The sequence below is a fragment of the Euprymna scolopes genome, chromosome 24 (assembly GCF_053919585.1).
Source record: "Euprymna scolopes isolate OS-2025 chromosome 24, ASM5391958v1, whole genome shotgun sequence".
In the NCBI taxonomy this organism is placed as follows: Eukaryota; Metazoa; Mollusca; class Cephalopoda; order Sepiida; family Sepiolidae; genus Euprymna; species Euprymna scolopes.
The window spans coordinates 66,739,280-66,756,044 of record NC_136505.1 but is presented as its reverse complement, the minus strand read 5'-3'; the positions used below and the strand labels follow the sequence as shown (position 1 = coordinate 66,756,044).

At 36.0% G+C, this 16,765-nt stretch overlaps 1 protein-coding gene across 1 annotated transcript in view; it reads right to left on the bottom strand.

Moving 5' to 3' along the window:
* Positions 1–16,765, bottom strand: part of LOC145246762 (sucrase-isomaltase, intestinal-like) — a 1,547,717-nt gene that overhangs the window by 1,389,771 nt on the left and 141,181 nt on the right. The window contains exon 8 of the mRNA XM_080108534.1: positions 1,587–1,712. Within this exon, the coding sequence (XP_079964660.1) occupies positions 1,587–1,712 (126 nt within the window). The remainder of the gene's footprint in view (positions 1–1,586; positions 1,713–16,765) is intronic.

Sequence of the window (16,765 nt, the reverse complement as noted above, 5' to 3'; positions counted from 1 at the left end):
TTGTCGTTTTACCCTTATTTTAATTTCAGCTTCAATAAATATTTACTTAGTATGAAAATGAAAAGTAAATAATTAAGTGTGCATTTATTAGAGATGAATATATTCGAAAAACATATCTTCATTTTTTTATTTATTTGCGAACTATTATGCTCATCTTTATAGTTGTTGTTTAACGATGTTTCGGCCAACTATTCCTCTGGCCTTCGTCAGGTGATTAACCGAGAAAGGATATAAATGATGACTCTTCTAACTATATCTTCAGTAATTACTGCCTTCCATAGTTGTTGTCGTTTCATAACAACTATGGAAGGCAGTAATTACTGAAGATATAGTTAGAAGAGTTATCATTTATATCCCATCGCGGTTAACCACCTGACGAAGGCCAGGGGAATAGTTGGCCGAAACGTCGTGAAGCAACAACTATAAAGATGAGGATAATCGTCCATAAATCAATAAATTACTCATCTGAAAGAATTTCAATAATTAAATAATGCCTTAATTTGTTTTACTATTATCATTTGTCGATTGTACAATTCAAATATTCATTCCTAAGTTTCTTTAAGTGAGGTTGAAAATGCATGAAGTGGATTATGGATCCATAGTACGAAAGGTGTACCAATAGAAATGCCTCCTATTTTTTATTCCACCTCCATGGATTAGAATAGTATTGCAAATTGCATTGTTATCTTGACTAAACTTATGCATTTATGACATGAAAATTTCATCACTCTGATACAAATTATTGACGGTATGAGACTAAGAATCTGGGCCCTTTTATACACGTGCGTGAGAAGTAGAGATGTGTTATTGACTTCCTGGCAAAAGTGGATGGAGATTAATGATATCTATGTAGAAAATAAATTCTGGGGCAAAAAAGTCGCGTGTTTTTTTTTCATACCACTCTCATCTTCGTAGCTCTTCAACTTTTTCAGTTTAAGAAAATAGAAGGCTTTACTACTCGAACAGCCCTAGAATAAAAAAGCTTGCTTCGGACGCCCATACACAGCTATCGTTTATCGCTTGCAAAGGTGCATAGAGAATAGTGCTGACTTTGTAAAAAAAATAAATTTTGGAACACAAAAGGTCGCTCGTTATAATGGTATAATTCCCGTCTCCGTAGCTCTTCAACTCTTTCAGTTAAAAATAGGAGACTTTACTTTTGGAACCACCCTCATATGACAAAGCGAGCAGCAGACGCCTATGTAAAGCTATTGTTAATCGCTGGCAAAAGTGCATTAAGAATGTTGGTGACCATGTAGAAAAATAAATTCCGGAGCACATAAGCCGCTCATTTTAATGGTACCACTCCCGTCTTTGTAGCTTATCAACTTTTTCGGTTAAAAAGAAAGAAAGGGGGTTTAATTTTTTGAACAACCCTCAAATGATAAAGCTCGCTCCGGACATCTATGCACAGCCATTGTTCATCGCTGGCAAAAAAAAAAAATTGACAATGGTGATAACTATGTAGAAGAAGAAATTCTGGAGCACAATTTTTTTCGTTTTCGTTGCTCTTCAACTTCTTTACGTAAAAATACTTTTTGAACGACCCGCGTAAGATGGTAAACAATACAAAGCTTTATTCTTACCTGGGGAATACCTGCTTCTTGATTGCGAGTCACGATCGTTTCCAGGTGTTCCGTCGTGTTGTAGGGCCATCGGCTAAGGTGAAAACCAAGAGACCAGTAGGTTGGCAGCAAAGGACGTCCAACAGCCTGGGAGGAAAAACGGATAGCAGAAGAGAATAATTAAATACGAGCAAAAACTTATTTACATGGGAGACTTACATGAAACATTGTGTCGTTAGAAATATGGATAGGTCATTCTATCACTTCAGAAAGTGCGTGACTGCATGCATAAAAGTTAGATATCCTATAATGAAGTACTGTTGTCGTATATTTAGAGATGCTACTCAGAGCACTTCCTATTTATTTGCCTTCTCGCGAGGGCAAAGTTAGACACAAGATCGGTTTTTAATGTAAGGAAAATCCAGCTCCCCAACAAGAGGCACTCTGGATAGGAACAAAAATAAAAATTGTCTCAGTCATGGAGGAATTTTCCTCCACTGACCGAAGAGAGAAAATGCGAAAGGAAGCATCAGAACAGATACTACACTGTGATACAGAGCAGTTTTTCTTGCTCTGACAAAGTACGAAATTGTATTAAAGCTCTCGTTGGGCGATCTGTTCTTTTCACAATAATAATCTCCTAACTAAAAGAGATATTGCTAATTTGCCTGTTCTTTTCCAATCTTTAGTCCCCGCCTGTAAAACATTCGCAGCCAAAATTCATCTAGCTAAAACTATTGCAAAAGAAAATGTTCGGTTCTTCTTCGTCATTGTAGCGAAATTCGAAAATTGAAATATTGACTTTTAAGTGAAACCAACGGTGTCCGCTGAATTTTCATGTCGCAGTAAAGAAAATATCCAAAAATTATGAAAAACAGTAAGATGAAAAATTAATTATTAATAGCAAATATTATTTGGATCCATCGGATTACTGTTCTCATCTAGTGTCATTTTCACAACGTTTCGGTCGATGTAACCTTCGACTTTCTTCAGGTGTATCTTATCGAACTCGGGAATGTTTCTGTCGAACTCGGGAATTTGGACGGAATTTCGAACGAAACTCTTTTTTTTACTTCACAGGGGTAGCATGTTCTTGTCCCGTCAGCCATGACTGGATATAGGTCGTAAGTAGAAGTAAAATAGTAATTTGCAATTATATTTTTCGGTCGCTTACGCTGACAATTGAATCTTCAACGGTCAGGAGAATATCACTTATACAATTGATTTTTTCAAGCACTCAAATCACTAAGCCATGAGTCTATGCGAACAAGTTCTCGAGTTCGACAGAAACATTTTCGAGTTCGACAAGATACAACTGAAAAAGGTTAGAGGTTACATCGACTGAAACTTTGTAAAAATTACAATCAAGATGAGAACAATAGTCCGATGAATCCAAATAATACGAATAACCAATCCTCCTCTAAAAAATTAAGAAACGTAATAGAAAAAAGCTTTCGGGCATATTCAAGTGTGCATATAAATAAACAGCTAAAAGTCAGGAGAAGTAAATCGGCCGATCTTGTTACAGTTAATGGTGGATGTCATGTAATCATCTATTTGTACGCTGGAAAAATGGTGGGCTCCTTCTACTGCTCCAGTAGATATCTCACTCCTGATGTAATTCTCTACCTATATAAAAGCTAGGTACGGCCAATGATGGAGTAGTGTTGCCACATCTGGGCAGGAGCTGCTAGAAACAGCTTGTCCTGCCTTGACAGAGTTCAAAATAGACTCAGTGTCTTAGGGGGTGCCTTTTTCTCTTCCTTCAACATCTCTCCCACAGAAGAGATGTTGCGAGCCTGTCTCTGCTTTATTGTTATTTTAATAGCAAGTGCTCATCTGAGCTTCAATGTATGACCTCCCCCTCGCCAAACTTTCACAAAAAACACTCGTCTAGCCAAAACCACTATCAATAATTTCCCACACTCTTTATTTGTGCCTAAACCTAAACGTAGATTCCATGAACAAAGCTTCTTTCTTAGAACTGCACGCCTCTGGAACGCTCTTCCGTTTGCCTGCTTTTCAGCTGACTACAATTTGATTGTCTTCAAGTCCGACATAAACAAGTTCTTGATGAACCATCCCCCTAAGTAATACAATTTACAAAATTTCCACTACTTATGTATACCCATTAACCCTTATTCTCGAGTGACTTCCGGGCCTTGATAAATGATGACTCGTTTGTAAAAAAAAACACATGTTTTCTGTAACAATTCAGTGATATTGTTACATGACAGTTAGGTAAATAACATTGCTTATTGTTGAAATTGATAAAAACAGAAAGTATTATTGTTTTTTAATGAAAACTCATTTTTCGGCTGTCGGATTTCGTTACAAACGAAGAGAAACCAACTTTCCTTTCTACATCTATGTATCTAACGATAAACTAACCTTTCATTAATAATAGTTCTTTCTTACAACTTCCAGTTTGTCGAGCACAATGTCATGGAACTGCTCCCCAGATGACTACAACATGGTCGGTTTCAAGTCTGCAAAGGCTTATTAAACTGTTCTCTTAAATAATCAAATTCTGCCTATTAAACTCATCGTTTCATCGCCCACCTGACAATCTCTTCTGACTTCAATTCACCCAAACAAGCTACACAGCAACTGAAACGGAAAGAGGCTATTGTGAGTAGACATATATACAGGGGATCCTAAATGGGGAGTTGTGCAGCGAGATGCTTGTTCACGTTACATTTCTTTATTGTTGGTACAGCCGGAGAAGCAGAAAGCCCGTAGAGATTTATAAAGGCAAGAGAAAGAAGCTAATAGAGTGCACTTCTAGCATCTGGGATCTCTACAGTGAAAGGGTGTGATTTTGCTGGTAATCGGGTGTCAGGGTTTTTTTTTACCTCAAAGGAACACAAGTAAAGCAAATTTGTTGAAGTACATTCCGTTGAATTCGTAAAACAAGCACATGGATGCGGTATTACGGTGATGGGGCAGGAGGTAGAGGTAAGTAGACAGTGTGAACGCTATTAGGTTAAAGATTCTTTGGAAACTCTTCAAGAAAGAGAGACTGGCGCTTGGTGTACCAAATGTGATAACAATGCATGGGCATGCATCTTATTAACATTTATTTTCCAGTGGTCGCCTGGCATTGATAAATTTCAACCAGTTAGTATAAATAAAACCTGGCAGAATTTATACTCTCAGTATATAGTTTATCAGCATTTTATATTTCCCAAGGGAAACGATGGTACACAGGTCTGTGTTAGTTTTTACTTTTTATCATCTACATCCGATTATAAAAAAGAGTTCTTTTCTGCTGGATATGCTAAATTGATTATCTACTTTTTTTTTCTTTAATTAAATTCAGTGTGTCATTTTTTTTTCAACAAGCAACGTCGATACACAGGCCCTGTTAGTATTTGTATAGGTTGGGCTATGTATTTCTGACGACGGTCCCTGAAAATACAGAAGTTAAACGCAAAACAAAATGCTTCCCTTTCAACTGGCCAAATTACATTCTACTTATGTTATGAATTGATACTTCAGAATGCTTGTCTTTGTGTGTATTATATACGCCATTCTTCACAAACATGTATTTATATAGATACGTTGTTAAAAGTTTGATAAAGAAAATACTGCCGCAGAATGGATAAAATAAGTAACAGCATTTGATAAAACAAATTAAGTTTTCAAAGTAGGCTGAATATTTTATTAGATATTTGATAAACAATTGGGATTTGCAAGACTATCTAAACAAGAATGTGAAAAATCTATCTGCCATCAATCACGGTGACAGCGATATACTTAAATCGAGACACGGATATGCAAACAAAAAACAGAATTCGTAATGGAGTGATTGGATGTAGTGATTCGCTGTCCGCAAAGACAAATTACGTTAAAACCAGGCACACAAGCGCGCGTGCGCGCACACACACACACACACACACACACACACACACACACACACGACCAGCGTAAGTTCATTAACAACTGAGGAAACAAGTACACGCACGCTCATAATCAAGAAATGAACGAATTGTAAAGCTGAATATTTTTTCGTATTTCGCAGACGGTGTAACAATCGAAGAGAATTTTTATAAAACAATGGTGATTATTCTTGATTTGATTTTTTTTGTCTCGTGGAAAACTACATTATAATTATTTATATTTATATAAAGTAAGGTATATGTATATGTTTCCATATTTGTTCGTGCAGGATTTACCCCTGAACTAAATAATATATATATATATATATATATATATATATATATATATATATATATATATATATATATATATATATACTAGTAGAACGTCCGGCATTGCCCAGTCGTAAAACACGCTTAAATATGATATTTTGATTAATGTAGATTTCGTATTTATTATTACTATATCGCATTGGACCCAATATATAGTAATTCGTGTTGGGACGAGTAATCGGAATCGGAATCGGGAATCTGATAAACCGGAATGTTTGAGGGTATCGGAATCGGTATCGGAATCGGAAAAATTTGTGTTGCAATATCAGAAGCTTGGTACCAAGGATCCTCTTTATTATTTCTTTTCACAAGACACAAGGTTCTTTCAGAGGGAACGGGGTTAAGGTTTTGTGCATTCTTTGTCCTCTCTTGTAGATTATACGATCACTCTTCAGGGTGAAACGATAAAATTGCCACCCTAGAAAAGACGACATTGTTCCATTTCCGTTTGATAAAAACCGGTTCTCTGGTTTTTTTTTTTTTGTTGAAGACAATCTACTAGTTGGCAAGTAATTTACAAATCCCAACAGCGATAGGAGCCTTCTATCATGTCTGAAAGTGACACAATGTTTAACGAGTGAAACTGGAGATACGCTGCTGTCCACTCATGCTCTCTACCGATCCAAGTTATGACAACAGGACCATTTCCAGCATCCTAAAACTATATCGCTAGATTGCCACGAATAACAGGGGCATGGCTTGAGTGATGAAAACAAAGGTTCCGGCCACGGTTATGATCTTTGGTGTGGTTTCAAGTGAGGGCCACGTCATGCCACCTCAAATTTTTGAAGTCGGCTTGAAAGTCAACACCAAAGTATACGTGGATGTGTTGAAGAGTGTGGTGATCCCCTGGTGCAATCAAGTGCCTGTTGTGTGGCAGCAAAACTTGGCGCCTGTCCACAAGGCAAACGAGACCCAGACTAGGCTTCAGAAGGAGTGCTACGACTTTGTACCCTTCTCTCACTGCCCCTCTCCTCCACCGACCTGAACCTGCTGGACTACTTCGTTTGACAACATCACCAACATGACTTCCTACAACACCATCCGCCATCCGCCGAGTATTCGATGAGTATTCGCTGAGTATTCGCCGAGTATTCGCCGAGTATTCGCCAAGCTCCCGCCTGCGCTATTGGAAAAGGCATGCTTCCAGTTCTGGACTCTTATCGAGGCAGTGATTGAGGCTGAAGGTGGCTACATTGCATAGATATAAACTCTACTACATAATAAAGTTACTTTAATTGATTTTGTCAGTAAAAGATTTAAAATAAAGCTGTAGTCTTGTTTTCATTAGGGTGACACTTTTATCGTTCCACCCCGTATTAATAGTAGAACGTGATATTGAAATATTTCTTTCTATTTTATATTGACTTAATATCACCTTTCTGCTGAACCACGATTCTTCCATAAAAGAAATTCTGATAGTTATAATGCCCCTTTGGTTTATTGGCATGTTTAAATGATGTTAGATGCAATTTTAATAAGATAATCTAAGTTATTTCAGCATTATTATCTATGAAGATCAAGAAGCATATATTAATCTTTGGAGAAATATTTATCTCAATGTCTAGACTTTTCTGCCATGCCTGTATGTATATATATATATATATATATATATATATATATATATATATATATATATATGCATAGATCGTCGTATAACGATTAGATCACTGTCTGACTGACGTAAAGAACATTTAAATTAAAATGTTTAAATTCAACATTATTTCGCGCGGTTAATGGTACCCGAATGGATGCGGTCTTTGCTAATCGAGCCAGAGATGGCTCGTCTTACCGAGTTCGAATCTGTCAGCTGGTGTTAATCGTGACACTCTTCACTGAAGATTGCCGAAAGGATGAAACACTAGTGTCTGTAGGTATCTAATTATTATATTAAAAAAATAATTATATCTATACATATACATATATATATATATATATATATATATATCAAAGATGGCGGAAATATTATAAAACACAATTGCAACTACTCTTCCAATTTTTTCAGATTTATGTAATCATGTCGATATTCTTAATATTTTCTTTTAATGTTAATGAGTTCTTATTCTTCTGAAAGGTAAGGGTGAAAAGATTAATCAATTGACATAAGATTTGTATGAATGATTCTACGCTACGACGCAGGTGCTTTCAAAAACTAAACATTTTAACACATGCTTAAAAAAATAAACGGTAAGAAGGGAAACACTTTGCAATTTGGAATATAGACTTGTTGTCATTCTTATACATACATATATATATATATATATATATATATATAGAGAGAGAGAGAGAGAGAGAAACACGAGGATTGCTGAGAGAATTCAGTCGAAAGTGCTCGCAAAGAATAGAAGGAAATTACACCTACGGATGCTATATACAGTCATTTAACAGAAACACAAAGACCATACAAAAAGTAGAAAAATAAGAATTAAACAGAATCACCCTATGCTATATAATTACATTTGTTTGAATATATATATATATATATATATATATATATATATATATATATTACCTTTAACCAGTGTTGTAATCCAACATCCTGTTTACGACTTCCGGTTGCGCATTCGTGCATGAACATAAACCAATAACAGCGTAAACAAATAAACACAAATCGCTAGACCGGTTTCGTTCGAACAAACGGACGACCATAATAAAGCGAATATCTTAAATTTATTGAATAAAAAACTCCAAGATATGGGAAGCAAACGCAAAATGTGATTACAAATAATACGTATAAGTATGGAGCTGTTTCATATATACGATATATATTATACTAAATAATCAACGAGATAATAAAATGTATTGTTTTACAGTGTACGTTTTCAGCGTCCCAATTTTCCCCCTGTTTATATTATCCAAATAAACAATTGTTATACTTTCTGCTTTTTTTTTACATCGATCATTTCCGTATTACCTTTAAGTTATTTTAACGCAATTTTCTTACAAATAAATCTACTTTCACCCGTTGACAACCATAAGAGCATTTTACAACGGCGATTTGCCCACTGCCTTCCTTTTTTAATTTATTCTCCATTTTTTACACTACACTACCAACATAAATAAATAACCCCGAAAATATGTTTTTTTTTAATTGGGTTACAAATAAATAATCAACGCGACAATAAAACGTATTGTTTTACTGTGTATGCTTTCAGCGTTCCAATTGTTTTTTTTTTCGCGTTTAAATTAAAAGATATATAAAAATTTGAATTCAACTTTAAGTATTATTGTATCTGGTCAGTGCACATTTACCTATGAGTATGGCAAACCACTTATAATTCAGTGGCTGTAAGTTTGTTATTTTTTTCTTCAAAAATAAACTATTATAAACAGAACGACTCACGGAAATGTATCTATATATATTTTTTCATTTTCATATACTTTCATAGAAATGTTTCTGTTATGCCACAAAAAACTATTCTCTTTACGTCACAAGTGTCACGTTCATACATTAATTCCATAGCTAATATAACATACTGACACAACGGGTCACGGGTAATCTAGTGTATATATATATATATAGAGAGAGAGAGAGAGAGAAAGAGAGAGAGAAGTAGACAGACAGAAAGATGTCTTTACAATTGGGTTCGAATCCTTAGACTGGCAGTTATTATCATTTCCTACATTGGAGACTGCGTAAGCATAAAAAACTGGTGTACCTAAGTAAAAATAATAAATATTTAAAATAAAAAATATTACTATCGCCCGCATTCAACAAGGATTGTGCCTTTATGAGATGTAACACGACCTTTCAACCGCTGCTTAATACTATATGATTATATACGTTCGCTAATTTGATACAAGACCAAAATTATGTTCCTCTCTTTCCCGTTGTTAATTAATGGTGGTGTAGAGGTGGAATTATAGACTGCAGGACTGTAGACTTTGAAACTGGGTTCGAATCTTTTGACTGAAATTAATTATCATTTCCTATACTGATAATTGCGTAAGTATGAAATACTAGTGCTTCTATGTAATAATAATGAACATTTAAATTAAGTATATATATATATATATATATATATATATATATATATATATATATATTATGCTATATGTTAAGATACTGGCTTGGATTCTCTAATTACACAGACGCAGCGGGCAGCACAACACATTGCGTCTATATATCTCACAACCTATCACAAATGCTTACGTTATCAACCCGTTTCCCTGGCCAGCAAGAACAATACGCATCACTTCTAGATCTGTTTTTGACCACAGCTTCCGATGATTGTAAAACGAATGCCGACAGCTCACTTGGGAACGCTGATCATGCAGTGATAATGGTCGAAATCGCCCTAAACTCTAGACCCAAAACTGAAAAGCCAGTGCTTAAAACAACGAGATATTATAAAAAGGCTGACTGGGAAGCCACCAGAGATCTTATCAGAGATGCCCCATGGGGAAATATTTTTTTCTTTTCCTGCTGAACAGTGCTCAAATGAGACCACTGAATGGTTACAAAACTGCAATAGAAGCACATGTCTCCATGCGGAAAATTTATAGCAAGCCCCACTCTCCTCAATGGTTTACTTCGACTTGCGCAACTGCCATTGCTCAAAGGCAGCATGCATATCGCAGACTTAACCGACATAAGTCGAGTTCAAACAGACAGAAGTACATAGAAGCTAGAAGTAACGTTAAAAAAGAAATATCGACAGCTAAGAGAGAATTTACTGAAACCACTAAAAAACGCATCGAAGCACAAAAATTAGGAAATCGTGACTTCTGGAAAATCTACAACAGTGTAGTAAATAATGGGCAATACAACAATTCCCCCACTAACCAACAATCACGAGGTTGTTTGCTCAGCAACCGAGAAGGCTAACATGCTTGGCAGTCGGTTTGCCTCAAACTCCACACTGATCCCTCTCAATCACCCCCTACCTGACTTTCCTATGCGGACAGACGCCACGCAAGACGATCTGAAAATCACCCCTGCTCAGGTGCATGTTATCATAAAAAAGCTTGACACTTCAAAGGCATGTGGACCCGATCTCATCCCAGCTGTGCTCTTAAAAAAGTGCTCAGCTGAAGTAGCTCCAGTTCTCTCCAAACTATACAACAAATGCCTTAATGAAGCTTGCTTTCCGGGCTGTTGGAAAACTGCTTCTGTGATACCAGTATTCAAGAATTCTGGAGAAAGAACTGACCCATTAAATTATCGCCCCATGAGTTGAAACAATTACATTGAAAGCATTGCCATGGCCGCTGCAAATAAGGTAGGCCCTCTCTACCGTGCTAGAAAATTACTAACACCCGAAAGTATCCTGTACCTTTATAAGGCCACCATTAGCTCATGTATGGAGTATTGATGTCATATTTGGGCTGGTGCATCTGCTACTAGTCTCTCGCTCCTAGACAAGGTTCAAAAGAGAGTCGCAAATCTGATAGGCCCTAAACTGGCATCTAAGCTTCAACCTCTGTCCCATCGACGAATTGTTGCATCCCTCTGCCTGTTCTACAAGTATTTTAATGGAGAATGCTCTGACGAACTGCAAACACTTGTGCCCCCACGACGTAAACATCCTCGACAAACCCGACAGGAAGTTAAATCTCACCCCCATACAGTAGAGATCCCTAAATGTAAAAGATCTTTCTATTCCAGTAGTTTCTTCCCCAGACCGCTAGACTTTGGAATTCCATTCCGGGTCCCTGCTTCCCCAACTGTACTGACGTGCAGAATTAAAGTGTAATGTGAACAGACATCTTGCTGCCCAAATCTCTACATAGTACCCTAGTAGATGTTACCCTTGATAGCAGTCCCCTAATACAAAAAGTGTCGATGTGCCTTGTTTGGGGTCAAAATGTAATAAAAAGAAAAAAAATGGGATTAAATTAAAACTAATTAACATATATCTTCGAGTGGCCTCTTGGCCTTGATAAGTGGTGATGTCTATGTTAAAAAACAAAACAGATCGTTATGAATTGTGTAAGAGATTTGCTAAGCGTACGAGGTGGTAATGTGGGTTATATTTAGTTTATTTAATTTCAGGTTACAGTGTACATGGAAACCCTTAAAGAAAATTCAAGTACCTTTGATGCTTGTAAAAATTTAGCAATAGTTATTACGTATCAATTGATACATATTCTCTAAATTTCAGTTTCTTCAATTTTATGTTCATTAGTTTCTAGGATACAAAATACTGCTACACCTTGCCATGTGAAAATTAAAATATTTCAGATTTGCATTAAATTTGCATTAAATTGAAATTCATTTAGACAAGATTACTTCAATTTCGCCGGTTTTCTTAAGATTCTAAGCTTTTAAATATTTTTTTTAATATGTATTTTTTAATTGATATTAATTCCAATTTGAATATGAATTCTAGACGGAAAACTACAATTATATTTTTATTTTAATATTAACACGGCAATGTAAGATGAGGCAAAATCGTTCCGTCTGGGATATTCATTTTATCTGTACTGAGAGAGTTATTTAGTTATATTTCTACTTACCTGTAAAATAGTGTGTATATATATGTATATGCTGGCTAAGTAAAAGTAAGAGAAAAGGGAAAATATACTGTGGTAAACATATTTTGAAAGACAAAATGGCAGTATCTAGGGAACAACAAAGTACTTATCTCTGAGTGGCGCCGTATAATCACAAAAAGACTAAGTAGACATGTGTTTGACTTTTTTATATTAAGCGCATCAAACTTTCCCAATAATACAGAAACGTTTTTAATTGATTGTCGTCTCTGCGACAGTACATGAACGATTTAATGGATGTCGGCGCGGACGATTAAATCGGCTTAACCGAGTTCGAATTAGATCTGCTGTATGAACTGACACTGTGATAGCATTGTAACGTCAATTTCACTGACACCCTTGGGAACTGCATTATCCACGTCTTCATCTTTCAGCTATGAGTGAAACGGTAAAGTTGGCTAGAGTTTATTGGTGCTAAGGATGCAATTCGTCCAAAAAAAAAACACTTTGAACATGTTTATTGTCCATTTTTTTTTTCCCCCAAACAAGGTACAGTGCCACTTTGATGTAGGGACTACTATCTGAAACATAATTTGGGTACTAAGTGGAAGCTGAGCAGCAAGATTTCTGTTTACATTACACTTAAACTTCTGTAGGTCAGTATAGTCGGGGAAGCAGGAACCTGGAAGGGAATTCCAAAGTCTAGCAGTTCTGGGGAAGAAACTGTTAGAGTAGAAAGCTTTCTGGCATCTGGGGATTTCTACTATGTAGAGGTGGGATTTTGTTGCTTATCGAGTTTGTCGCGTGTATTTACGTCGAGGTGGTACTAGGGCTTGTATATCTACCGGGGCATCCACCATTAAAATACGTGTAAAACCGGCAGAGCTATGCAACATTTCGTCGATGGGACAGATACTGAAGACTAGTTGACAGTCCGGGACCTATTAGGCTGGGGACTCTCTTTTGATCCCTGTCCAGGCATCGTCAACGAAATTGCAGAAGGAATATTTTTAAAAGGGGGTTTTGGAGCTGCAAGCTTATTGGGAGGAAGAATTTATCTGGAAGACCTGATAGTTTTATTGAGAGTTTAAGCGGGTTGTGGGGGTTGAGGGAAGAATAAGGGTGAATTTGAGGGAGGAGAAGGCGGTTGGTGTCAGTATACTCTATTATAGTGTAACCAATGAAAAGAATAAAAATAAAAGAACTACCCTCGAACTCCCATACAGCTGCACATATACCTATGTACAAGCATACCCAGATGCACACATGACTACAATCATAAGATCGCATATGAAGTCAGTGCATGGATGTTCAGGTTCACACATACACAGAAGAAGCATATAGCTGCACATGCATAAGCATTATAGAAGAGTCCGCCAACCGATCAATGAGGAGAGAGAAAAAAGTGCAGGAAATATAAGTTCATAGAGTGACATAGAGTGCTGAGGACGTGGAAGGATGAAATGTATAATTGAAGGGGGTGAGATTTTAAGGGAATTATTTAAAGTTAAGTAATTTCAAATTTACCATATTTGACTTTACTCTTTATCTGCAAAAGGAGACTAGTTCGCTTTTTGAATTTATTATATTGTTACTTTGATGGGGAAATAATTATTGTTATAGCTCCAGATGTTAAGAGGTGACATGACTTACAGCCTAGGGTGTAGGATGTAACTTTTTCATGATAGTTCATTGAATTGAAAAAGAGTTCGATTTGATTTGATTTTTTTTTTAATTAAGGTACTTAGAGAAGTTCTTTGCTTATTATTTGGGTTTTGGTTGTTAGAGGAAGAATTGTCGTTAGATATTCTGGTCTTAATTAGAGTTGAGGTGGCGCCGATATAAGTGTGCATTTTATGAGATACTCGGAGCCTGTTATTGGTTTGTTGATTTGTATTGGGGTTTGTAGTCGTGGATGGTTTCAAATTTGTTCAATGGGGTGAATGTAAGTCGGACTGATACGTGTAAGAGTATTGTTTAGGGGGATTATCAGTGTTATTAGTGTTAGGATGATTTTAGGGAGAATTATTATTATTATCATTATTATTATTATTATTATTATTATTGTTGTTGTTGTTGTTGTTGTTGTTGGTGGTGGTGGTGGTGGTGGTGGTGGTGGTGGTGGTGGTGGTGGTGGTGGTGGTGGTGGTATTAGTTCACTCATTGGATCAGTGATTCTATCAGATAGAAGATGGGGAGGAGAGATGTAAACAGAATATTAGAGTCTGTAGTGGGGGAATTGCGGGGTAGCTCTGTTATTGTGCAAGGATATATAACATCTCTATGGATGCAATCATTTTTGAGTGGATACTTAAGCTTGTTAATACAATTGCAATTGTTTTTGGCCTAATTGGGAAAGGGGTTTGGGGGGGACAGATTTTATTGCATGCGAACGTGCTTACGTGTTAAGTACGCACGAAATTTAAATAAAAATGTAATTGCTTAATAGTTAAGAATTTGATAATATTCGTTACTATGCTTAACATTTTAAAATGTGACTAGTTTCATAATTCATATTATTGATAGTGGAATGTTTGGTTTTTGCGTGAAGGTCTTGAAAAAATTAAATTTTTTAATACTTGTATCGTGCTGTATTCTATTATTATTATTATTATTATTTATTGGTTAATTAATTAATTAATTAATTAAGATGTTTCTATATAAAGAAGGGGACGGTCATGCTTTAGGCGTTTGTAAATGAAACTAGTGTCGGAGAGATGTAATATGAGTCTATTCGAAAGTGTTACGGTATTGAAACTGATGTTACAATTCAGTCGTAGTTCAGTACAAATCGTCTTGAAGTGGAGTTTAGTTAACTTCAAATTATTCTGTTAAATCATGTTCAAATTATTCTGTTAAATCATGTTAAGATTATTCTGTTCAATCGTGTTAAAATTATTCTGTTAAATCATGTTAAAATTATTCTATTAAATCATGTTAAAATTATTCTGTTAAATCGTGTTAAAATTATTCTGTTAAATCATGTTAAAAAGAAGTATAATATTCCTTAATGTTGTAACACAACATTTTTTTGGAAACGAACAAAAATAGCTTTGTAATTTCTTCTACAAATCGCTAGAAAGTCAAGTGATGGCCAGTAAAAAAAGATGATGCAACGTGTTCGCTCAACAAAGTCCTATATAGAGCGGAACGATAAAGTTGTCTCACTGTATTGCAGTTAATAACCTACATTGTTATTATTAAAACAAAAAAAGAAAAATGGGCCAGCTGGGGGTTAAAGAGGATTTGGGAAGAGTTGTAAAATGGAGAATCGGCTAAAAGAGAGAGAGAGATTGAGAAAGATAAACATATAAGAGTGTGATACACACTTTTAAAACTCTTCTACATGGTGGAACCATACATTTGTCGCCCTAAAGAAAACAACACTACAGCTTTATTTTAAAACTTTTATTTACAAAATCAATTCAGGTAACTTGATTATGTAGTAGAGCTGATATCTATTCAATGTAACCGCCTCGATACGGGTCCGGAACTAGAAGCATACCTTTTCCATGCCGGTGGGAGTTCGGTGAATACTCAACTGATGGTGGTCATCAGGATTGCTTTGGTGTTTTGGGAGGTCATGTTGGTAATGTTATCGACCATGTAATGTATGACCAAACGAAGTAATCCAGCGGGTTCAGGTCGGGGAGGGAGAGGGCCAGTGAGAGAAGAATACAAAATCGTAGCACTCCTTTTGAAGTCAAGCCTGGGTGTCTTTGGACTCGTGGGCCAGCGCCGAGTCCTGCTGCCGTGTCAAAGGTTTTCCAGCGGCCACCTGATTGCAACAGAGGATCACCATACTCTTCAGCACATACACGTACACTTCGTTGTTGGCTTTCAAGCCGACTTCGAATATATGAAGTGGTATGATGTGGCCCTCACTTGAAACCACACCAAAGACCATGACCGTGACCAGAAACTTAGTTTTCATCATCCTGAACACGTCCCTGTTGTTCGTGGCGATCTAGCGATGCATTTTGGAGGATGCTGGCAATGGCTCTAATGTCATAACTTGGATCGGTAGACTGCGTTTGTTGTACTGCTGCGCATCTTTGAACTCGCTCGTTGAACATTGTGTCACTTTCATTTATAAGCCGTAAAGCTTATTATTATGCTTTATAAATCGTAAAACACTCCAAATTAAACCAATAACATTGATGAATATATGAACGTGTATTTCTATGCGAGCCAAACAGAAAAATATCGTTCATCATATGTTTGGGGTTCGGTGTTAAATGGACCAAACAGCGTTGATTTGCCGATTTTGCAGATAAACATACAAAAAAACTATATGTATTATTATTAAGTTTTTTGTTGTTGTTTTGTTTTTAATGAAACATTCAGGATTATTTGTTAAATTTAGTTGCATTGCATATTGTAGAAATTAAATATATATTATATTTATTTTAACACAATAAATGTCGTAAAAAATCGAAAATTAAAAAAGGATAATTAAACAAAAGCATTTTGCTATTTTTAACAATGTTTGCTTAAATTTCTACAAAAAATTCTGTCATTTTTGGTTTTAAAAGTTAAAACTTAATATAT